This window comes from Panthera uncia, chromosome D1, assembly GCF_023721935.1.
Source record: "Panthera uncia isolate 11264 chromosome D1, Puncia_PCG_1.0, whole genome shotgun sequence".
NCBI lineage: Eukaryota > Metazoa > Chordata > Mammalia > Carnivora > Felidae > Panthera > Panthera uncia.
In genome coordinates this window covers 12,178,051-12,189,137 of record NC_064808.1, presented here as the reverse complement: position 1 = coordinate 12,189,137, position 11,087 = coordinate 12,178,051, and the positions used below count along the sequence as shown (strand labels likewise).

The window sequence follows — 11,087 nt, the reverse complement described above, 5'->3', positions numbered from 1 at the left end:
GTTGGATTTTCAATGTTTTATTTTTTGTGCATTCATGTCCTATTTAAGTATTTTTCTGTATATCTAAGTCATGGGTATTTTGTTTTGTTTTACTCTCAAAGCTTTACAATTCAAATCTTTAATCCATTTGGAAATTATTTTCATAAAATGTAAAGTAGGAATACAAGATTATTTTTCATGTGTATACACATTTATAGCGCCAATGTATTGGACCATTTTTCACTGACGTACATGCTCCTGGCTTCATACATCAAGCTTCCAGAGGCCCATGGGCCTGTCTTTTATTTCTTTTTTATGGATTCCATTGATCCGTTTGTCCACCCTCACACCATTCCACACGATAATGTCTTTACTACTATCACTTTTTAAGAAGTTCTGATTCTGATAAAGTTCTCATCCTCTTCTCCTTTAAAATTGTCTTTGCTATTTTTAGATATTTTCTCTCCCACATAAATTTTAGAATAAGTTTGTCAAGATGTATGTAAAATTCTTCCAAATTTGCTTAGAATTACATTGAATTTGTAGATTAATATGGGGGGGGATGTAATGTTTATAATATTGAGTTCCTCTCCATGATCCTGGTCTGTTTGGGTCTTCTTTAAGCCTTTAAATAAAGTTGTATTAGGGTCATGAACATTCTTTCTCAGATTTATGTCTAGACACTTTATTTTTGATGTTATTATAAAATAAATTTTTTAATAACACTTTTGATTTCTGATGAACAGAAATGCAATTGATTTGTTTATATTAAACTATTATTAAATAACTTTACTAGGCTCACTAAGAATTTATCTGCCAATTCTCTAGGATTTTTTATAGAGACAATTACATTATCTAAAGCTAATAACAGTTGTGGTTTTTCCTCATAATCATTTTACCTTTCATGTCTTCTTCATTTCGTTCTGGCTTCTGAAAAAATACTGAACAGATTCAGTCATAACAAGCATCCTTGTCTTATTTTTTATAGGCACTGTGTCTCATGATTTAATAGTAATTACGTTTAGTCCAGCAATGTGGTAAGTAACTTTTACCAAGTTATAACAGTCTCTGTTTTCATTTTTGTTCTATTGAATCATGAAAAATTATTGAATTTTACCAAACAATTGTTCTGTATCTATTGAGAAGATCATATGGCTTTTTAAAGAATATATTGATATGGCAAATTATATCAATAAAATTTCCAATGTTAAAAAATGCTTTCATTCCTGGGATAAATACAAATAGGTCTTGATTACTGATGGTAAAGTACCTTTTCGCTGCTTCTGATGTTTCTTTCCTGCAAGAAAACTCAGTCTGTATAATCGCAGACTCTCTATCCCCATCTTATCCACTAAGTTCCTAAAAAGATGGCATGACAAGTCTGATTAGTAAAACTGAGAACAATCTGGCATGTTTTGCCCTGCCTTAATTCTTAGCATCAGTCAACCTACTAAAGCCCACGCTCCCCTGAACTCCCAGAGGCACTTTCCCACCATGTGCAAGAGGCATGTTCCTATCACTGCCATTAAGACTGGGTGGGAAAAATATCAACTTATGGTGTTCATTGGCAGCAAATAATTTGACTAATACACTTACAATTTGGGGCATGCCTGGCTGGATCAGTTGGGGGAATATGCAACTGTTGATCTTGGGGTTGTGGGTATGAGCCCCATGTTGGATATAGAGATTACTTAAAAATAAAATCTTTTCAAAAATAAATAAATAAATAAACCTAAAATTTCCCCCCAGGTGTCCAAAGGTGATATTATGGTCCCCATACAGACATTATCTTTTATTTATCAACTTGTTCAAATCCAAAAAGGAAGAGAATAGATACTTACGAGAGCCTCTTTGATATCCTAGAAACTGTTTGTTTAATACATGAATGGATTTGGTAAATGAATGTGTATTTAAGTTGTTTGCATCTAAATTCACAAATGAGGTTGGGTCTAATTTTCTTTTCTCATATTTTACTTATTTTGGTTCCAATGCAATATTGACATGAATTGGAAAATGTTCTTTATTGTGATTTTCAGGAAGAGCTTATATAATATTAGAATTCATTGTTCCATAAATGCATGATAGAACTTTCCTATAACACAATGGGGACAAGTGTTTGTTTGAGTAAACTTTAAAATATCAAGTAAAGTCATTTAATGGTTTTAAAATATTTAAATATATTTAAATATTTCACACACACACACACAATCACTCCAACTGCTATCACTACCCATTTAATCTACATTTTTCCTAAAAAGTTTTTTTAAACAAAATAAATTTTCCAAATTATATGTATGGAATAAAACACAGTTCAACAAACATCATGTAGCAGCAAACAAGTATAAAATGGATAGTAAGTTTTATTACTATGTTTGACTTTCCTGGGTAAATGAATCAAGGCAGGAATGGAGTTTATTCCATTTTTTCCCCAAAAGAACAAACAATAGGGGAAAAAATAAGGAATTGTTATTTTAAATGTAAAGATTTCTGGTCTACGGAGAATACTATAGACAAAGATAATAGATAACAGAATGTAAGAAAATTTTTGTCAATTCAATAACAGAGTGCTCAAACTATATAAAGGAAGAGCATCCATCCATAAATTGACCCACAGAGATATCGATAAAAAATATGATTCCAAAATTCTACAAAAATATACTATACAAAGATCAAATTAGCTTCTGGTTAGAAAATAAAACAAATTAAAATGGAGATGTCACTTTACAAGTATTTTCTGGTCTAAAAACTATTAAGAAAATACCAATGTTCCCAAAAAAGTGAGGATATGGGAACCCCCATGAACAATTAGCAGGAATGCACACTGGTGCCTCCATTATGCAATGTGATCTGGAAAACTTGGTCAAAATAAATACATGCATACTCTAAGAGTCAACATTTTTTGTTCCTAGAAAAATTTAGTTATTTGTAGTGGACCTACAGTGGAAATAAAAAACACTGAGTTATTTGTGGTGGAAACAAGTTGTAGGTGGCCGACTACCCACTGTTAGGAAAGCACATAGGTAAATTATGATAGATGGACACCATAGAGTAATGTTACTCAATGTGTGGTCCCTGGACCAGCACCCCAGGTCCTGGACTCTCTGTTTCCACTCAATGATGTGATAAGAATTGAAAGTGAGATTAAGCATCTAAAACTATTACAGAATTTTGACAATGCTGATAATTTTTTATTGCTATATGCAACAATATTGATCCATGACATATAACAAATTTTACAAAGAAAATGGTCCTTTACCATAGATAACTTGATAAACACTTCCATAAAAGACTCTACTTGGGCATGAGTCCATGATAATGGAGGGAGCAGAATTAGTAAGGAGACAGAAAGAGTAAGGTGAGAATACAGAAAAAAATTAAAGCAAGATCATATAGAAATTTATGGGTAAATCAAGATTTTCATACATAATAATTTATGTAAAATGGGATTTATGAATTAAAATGTATACAGCATAAAAGAAAGCTTAATTTTTAAAAGTATGTTTTCATATGTCCCCTAATTAATAGATTTAAGAAATATATTTAACAAAAGCTTAAATTCTTAGTATAATTAAAGAGTCAGTTTTCACTCTCATAACAAAGAAACCGATCCATGGCAAACTTCCCAAAACATAAATCTAAATTATCTAAAGTCAGATGTCAAGCTATAGACTTTAAATGTGAGTCAATTGTCTCATAGAAAATATCCTCTGACTCCATTGTGAAACCAAATATTATACCATTGCCAATTCCAAAATTAGTTAAAGGACCACAAGGTCTTAGCTTTCTCTGCTCTTCTTTCTTTACACCTTTCCAGCTGATACTTAATCTTTGCTAGCCATGGAACAAAACAATGGCACTGAAATAAATGAGTTCATTCTCCTGGGATTTGCTGGTCAACGCAAGTCCTGGCATATTCTCTTCATAGTATTTCTAGTGATCTATGTGGCCATCCTCGTGGGCAATATCGGAATGATCCTACTCATCAAGATTGATTCTTGCCTTCATACCCCGATGTATTTTTTCCTCCAACACTTGGCATTTGTTGATCTCTGCTACACCTCTGCTATCACTCCCAAAATGCTGCAAAACTTTGTACAAACAGAGCAATCCATCTCATTCATAGGGTGTATGGTGCAATTACTAGTCTATGGTGCTTTTGCAACAACCGACTGTTACATCTTGGCCGCAATGGCAGTGGACCGGTATGTCGCCATCTGCAATCCACTCCGCTATCCAATAGTCATGTCCCAGAGAGTCTGCATTCAACTCCTGTTTGGCTCATACTTCATAGGTTTCCTAAATGCCTCTGTAAACACAAGTTTTACTTTTTCACTGAACTTTTGCAAATCCAATACAATTAACCACTTTTTCTGTGATGAACCCCCAATTTTAGCTCTCTCTTGTTCCAACATTGACTTCAACATCATGCTGCTAACTGTCTTTGTGGGGTTTAACCTAATGTTCACTGTGCTGGTTGTCATCTTTTCCTACATATATATCCTGGCTGCCATCCTGAAGATATCTTCCATTGCAGGGAAGAAAAAAGCCTTCTCCACGTGCGCCTCCCACCTGACAGCAGTCACTGTTTTCTATGGGACTCTGTCTTACATGTATCTGCACCATGGGACCAATGAGTCTCAAGAGCAAGAAAAAATGGCTTCTGTGTTTTATGGCATTATGATCCCCATGTTAAACCCCCTCATCTACAGCCTGAGAAACCAAGATGTGAAGGAAGCCCTAAAAGTGGTTACAAAGAAGTGCTTCTGGTTGGATCATTGATTTCTGATTTTTTACACTTGTAAACAAGACTGACAGTGCCAGTTTTTAAGAAATCAAAACCAAACCTCCAAGCAACATAAGAAAATTTGCTCAATCTTTCTAATACTGAGCTGCAAATTAAAGTTTAACAGTGAGATAACCAGTTTAAAGTAACTGGCAAAACTGAAAAAGAATCCTAACACTTACTAAGTGCTGTGATGCAAGGGCAATCATGCTCTCATTCATTGTGAATGGAAAATTGAAGTGTTACTTCACCCTAGAAAGTATCTGGCAATGTCTTTTTTTATGTTTTTAAATTTATTTTTGAGAGAGAGAGGGAGAGAGACAGAGTGCAGGTGGGAGAAGGACAGAGAGAGAGGGACACATAGAATCCGAAGCAGGCTCCAGCTCCAAGCTGTCGGCACAGACCCTGATTTGGGGGGGGGGGGGGGCGGCGCAGTGGGGTTCAAACTCACAGACCATGAGATCATGACCTGAGCTGAAGTTGGACGCTTAACCAACTGAGCCACTCAGGCACCCCGGCAGTATCTTTTTTAAACAAACAAAGAAACATCTTCAATTCAGAATTTCAGATGTGTAAACTGATCTATGGAAATAGAAATTCCAGTCCATAAGGTCATATATTTAATAGATATTAAATTGCAGCATTGTTTAGGAAGATAAGACCAAGAAAGTGAATATTGTTCACTAGGGAAATAAATTTGTATTTGTTATGATTCCAAAATCTGTATCTGTTGCTACATAGCAAGTTTCTACAAATTTAAGGGCTTAAAACACAATTATTATTTTATGCTTTTATGGGTCAGGAATGTGGACACTGCTTAAATACATCCTCTGAGATGCTACAATCAAGGTGTCAACCAGGACTGAGAACTGAGGCTCAACTGGGGATCCAGTTTCCAAGCCCCCTAATGTAATAGGCAGGACTCATCTCCTTGCAGTTGTAAGACTGAGATTCCTGCCTTCCTATTGGCCGCCAGCCAGAGGTTTCACCCAGCTCTTAAAGGCTATCCACAGTCTTTTCTGTGTGGCCCTCTCCATAACCCCTCTCATAACATGGCAGTTTATTTTTCAAAGCAGGGAAGCCATACGGTTGATTGGTATATATACCATGTGAAACAAAACACACCTCTATGCCCAAATCATACTGCCATTTCAAGAGTCAGTCTCTCCTTGAAGTTTTCCCAGCTTAGCCTTCGTTTCTTGCCAACTTTCTACCCCTTGGGGGTAATTCTTTCTTCCACTGAGTACCTACAGCACTTTATTTATTATTTATCACTTCCTATATAAATTACTTACTTATAAGACTCTCACTACCATTTATACCATTGTCTTTCTATGACCTTTTAACATCTGGTATAGAGCCTTAGACACAGTAGGTATTCTATAAATATTGAATGAATAACTGGTGATAAAATACAATAATACTGACAGCTTTCTAACTGTAAGTTCTGTGAGTATGTAGCCTACACTAGTGGTCTTTAAAAACCAATCTGTGGGCAGCAGTATTCAAATGACCAGGAAAAGTTTTTAAAGTGCAAATAATCATTGCTTAGTCCTGGAGGTATTGATTCAGTAACATTAGCCAGAGGCCAATAACTATAAATATCTATACATGCAGAGTGTTTCTTTAGTTGCATGGTCCACTGGAAAGCAGTATTTAAGAGCACAAGATTTTAAATAGTTTACTATGTAGTTGATGTCCCAACCCTGTCACTTGCCAATACTATCCTTTACAAATTATTTCATCTTTCAAACCTTGTTTCCCATAACAATACATATCTCAAGAGATTTTTTTTTTTTTGCTTGCTTGTTTGTTAGTAATAGGTAAGCTAAAGAATAGAAATCATAGTACCTGGCACTAAGGTGTGGCAGTCTTTATAAAAATACCCTCATTACTCCCTCTCTCTCTCTCTCTCTCTCTCTCTCTCTCTCTCTCAGTAAAAAGTCTCCCAAAACAAAACAAAACAAAAAGTCTCCCAGGGTTTGCAACATGAAATCTTTCCCCTCTGGGAAACTCCTCTCTTTCAGCAGAAAACTAACCAATGAAGACTGTTTTCTTTGATCCTGTTTCAGCATCTAGGGGCACAGACACTCAAGGGAACAGACACTTACTCCCATACCTCAACTATACACTCTTTTTGTGGAGAAATCACTTGGTTAAACATAAGCCTGCACTAGCTGGGGGACGGGTGGGGGGGGTGGAAATCTAAAGACAAATCCCCTGTAAATAAATCAAATTGAATTTTTCCTGTTCAGCTGTGCATTATTTTGACAGGGGGGAACCACAATAAAATCTATACGATTAGAGCCAATGTGCCAATATAATTAACTCCAAGGGTGGGTACAGTCATCTTATCTTCAGCAAAGTAAAAATGTAAATGGAGAGAGGAAATTATCAATCATATTGAGAAATTATGAAACGGTCAGAGAGATGACAGCTAACATGTTAGCCATGATGTCCCCAGCTGAACTGAACAACTTTTACAGAATATAAGCAATAATAAGACAAGGCCACTCCATGAGTGAGATGAATTCAGACAGAAAAGGCCACTCTTGTGACGATGTCTGAAAAGTGACAGGAACAAGAACTCAAATATTCCCCTTTCCAACGAAAAGGAGTAAACATCCCTTCCCTAATCACTTTAATGTCTCTCTTTCTGGTATAAATTACAAAAGTGTCTAATCATCAAATTCCTGGTAACACTCAAAACAGAACTTGCGTCCACTTCCTAAATCCTTCTTCGAATCACCCAGCGCAGGTCTAAATCCTTCAAAAGTCCTTCCCAGTTTCCTCTTATCCAACACGTGGGGCGCTCTGAGATGCAACGTGGTTTTCCTCACTGCAGCAGGTGAAGGAGGCCCGTCTACATCTGGGCTCCTGGTGTTGGTTGGCTATTGTGTGTTGACGGTGAGAACTATGCCACGTGCATCTATTACCTCTCTTGAATTTGGCTTCTCTTTGTTACTCATTTTCTTACCGCAAAAGAAACTAATATGTGCCCATGATCTTTTAAAATATAGATGGTCTTAAAGTTATTTTTATTCCTCAGCTTTCTTAAGTTTGCCATATATTTTTCCAGATGGAGTTTTCCTCACATAAGCACGCATGCGCGCGCACACACACACGCGCGCGCGCGCGCGCGCGCGCGCGCGCGCATAAATACACACAGATTTTTAGTTAAAAAACACTTCACATACTATATACATTTTTCTGCAAAATGCTTTACTTACCTAACAGTACGTTATTAACAGTTTTTCTAAAAAATACACATAGATCGGGGTGCCTGGGTGGCTCAGTTGGTTAAGCGTCCGACTTCAGCTCAGGTCAGGATCTGGCAGTCTGTGAGTTCGAGCCCCGCGTTGGGCTCTGGGCTGATGGCTCAGAGCCTGGAGCCTGTTTCAGATTCTGTGTCTCCCTCTCTCTCTGCCCCTCCCCTGTTCATGCTCTGTCTCTCTCTGTCCCAAAAATAAATAAACGTTAAAAAAAAAAAATTAAAAAAAATACGCATAGATCTACCCCATTATTTTGGGGTGTTTCATGGAACCATAAACTATAGATTCACTCTCATTTATTTTAGCATCACCCTACCTACTGCTTATATTTTGGTGTAAAAAAAACAGTACTTCATAGAATCCCCTGGATTTCTGGGTTTAAAGTCAATTTTTTCCATCTCCTTCTATGAAAGATAAAACGGAAGTTGAGGGAAATTACAGTTGCTGTCCAAGATCACATACCTACTGGATGCTAGATTCAAGATGCAAATCTATATCTTTCCGACTACAAAGTCTATCTACTTTTCATGGCAGGTGATATAAAATAAAACCTCAAGGTAGCTTGGATACAATATAGTTTGGACAACTCCAAAATGCTTGTATTATTCATCCAGTTAAAAGCCCCTTCCAGAACTTCTACTTCTTCCCAAGATGGAGTAACAGGGATTGCATTTACCCTCCTACCTGAAACATGAAAAAGTGGACAAAATATATAAACTAATGGTTTGCAAGACACTTGCATCAGGCGATAAAAGACAACGATTCTTGAGAAGCAACAAACAAATGAGCTCTAAAATTTCCCAGACTTCTGCCTTAAGAAAGTTTCCAGACCACAGTTCAGAAAGGTTAGTAGACTTTCTAAAGGAATGGAGCTGAAAATCTGGAGAGACCAAGGAAACCAGGGTTTGCAGGACAAGACATTGAAGAAAAGGAGTTGCACAGACAGAAAACCCTAGATGTGCAAAGGGTTAGCTGAAAGCTGGTCAGTACACTTTCTTCCTCTATGCAATTTTTTTTCTCAGTAAAAATATGTAATATCTGTGTCTAAAACTATAGAAATCTACAATGACCTTTTTGTCGATTTTTCTCTTTTCTAGTAGGTGACACAGGCAGGGATCAAAATAACTTTAAAAGCATATTGCAGAATTCATTCCTTCATTTCATCTATTCCCTGCCTTGTTCCCAGGAAAAGTTTAAAGTATATTATGGACTCTCTAAACACAAATTTTAATTTTTATTCAAGAAAGTTTAACACACTATAACACAAAGCCATTTTGTCAGATGTCATTCTGCAAAGGTGATTTTAATGTTGAAATGCCCATTTAATAAGTGAACATAAGCTTAATATTTGGGGCAAATTATTCTGCAAAACTTCATCACAGATGATCAGAGATTGAGGTAACTTCAGTGAACACCAGCACCATAATCCAATGAGGTATAAAAGAATAGAAGGTGAGGAATGTACTCCTTGTGAGTTTTCATACTTTCTGGCAGATGTGAGCATAAAGAGAGGCAGAGAAATTGGTAGAAAAAATGAGACCTTTGCCCTAAGAATTGTAAAAGGGAACCTGGAGAAAATCAAACACCGGGAATAAGTCTCCTGGAAAATCATTTCATGGAAGAATGGAATTACAACAGCATCATTCCATGGACAAAAGCCATGGATGTTCTTCTTTTATGTAAGACAGTTTATTAAAAGCCTGGAGACAGAATCAGACTTATTATTAACTAAAATTAGTATAGGCTTTCTACATGTCCACATATAGAAAATACATTATCTCGTTAGCTTTAACAAAATAATCCTCATTTCAGATTATGAAAAACATGTAATCCCTATTTTCACATTATGTAACTCAGAGAAGTTGAACAATCTGTTCAAACCACATAACTAAATGGTGAAACCAGGGTTTTAATTTAATCCCAGAGACTGCACTCTTGACTAATTAGATAGATAAATGATTGACTGATAGACAGACAAAGAGAGAGAGAGAGAGAGAGAGAGCATTGGAGGAGCAGAGAGAGAGGGAGAGACAGAATCCCAAGCAGGCTCTGCACTGTCAGCATAGAGCCTGATGTGGGGCTCAAACTCACAAACTGTAAAATCATTACCTGAGTCAAAACCAAGAGTAGGATGCTTAACCTAATGAGCCACCTAGGCACCCCCAAGGCATTTTTTTAAGTTTATTTATTTTGTGAGATTGAGAGGCGGGGGCAGCTAGCAGAGAAAGAAGGAGAGAAAGAATCCCAAGCAGGCTCCACTCTGACAGTGCAGAGCCTGGTGCTGGGCTCAGTCTCATGGACCGTGAGATCATGACCTGAACTGAAATCAAGAGTTGGCTGCTTAACCAACTCAGCCACCCACGCACCGCAGAGTGTTCACGGAATTTTTAACAGAGCTATTGTAACTATATATCTTACCTTTTCATTACCTTTCTGCAGTTCTAATGCCATCGGTCACTTTGTCTGTCCTGAACCCCCAGTGACTCTTCATGCTCCCATATACATATCAGCATAGCAATCACTGCCTTCGTGGAGTTGAACTTGAATATTGCATCAGTTGCCATGATGGCCATCATATTCTCCTGCACATATATCTGGCTGCTGTCCTGAGGATGTGCTCAGGGACAGGGCTGTGGTTCCCACCTAATAACTGGCACCATGTCCATAGGACCCTCTCTTATGTGTATTTACAGCCTGATTCTAACAACCCCAGGAAAATATGAAAGTGACTGCCATGTTTTACACTTGCAATTCCTATGTTGGACCCTTGATCTACAGCCCAAGAAACAAGGAAGTGATGCAAGCAAGAATACAATAGCAAAGAAGTGTTTAGGAACTGGGCCTTGTTTCCTAATATTAGACACGAGGAAATATCCAAGCAACAGTTTTTCACAAGAAGCTATTTGCTCAAAGCAATTTCTCCAATGTTGAGATTCCTAAATCCCTAAATTACATGAAAGGTTATCAAATCTTCACAGAGATGAATCTATCTGGAGAGCAACACAGCCCTTCTGCCTAATGAGCTAGCCTCTCTTGCTAATGACTGATTTTTA

At 37.0% G+C, this 11,087-nt stretch overlaps 1 protein-coding gene across 1 annotated transcript; it reads left to right on the top strand.

Annotated features, from left to right (window-relative positions):
* Positions 1-3,816: 3,816 nt before the first annotated feature.
* Positions 3,817-4,758, top strand: LOC125911310 (putative olfactory receptor 5AK3). Its single transcript, XM_049615177.1, has one exon. It carries the CDS (start codon positions 3,817-3,819, stop codon positions 4,756-4,758), a length of 942 nt encoding a protein of 313 aa, XP_049471134.1.
* The last annotated feature ends 6,329 nt before the right edge of the window (positions 4,759-11,087 follow it).

What these genes read in the sequence shown, in the direction of transcription:
- LOC125911310 (XM_049615177.1), top strand. Translation starts at nt 3,817, where the DNA reads ATGGAACAAAACAATGGCACTGAAATAAATGAGTTCATTCTCCTGGGA.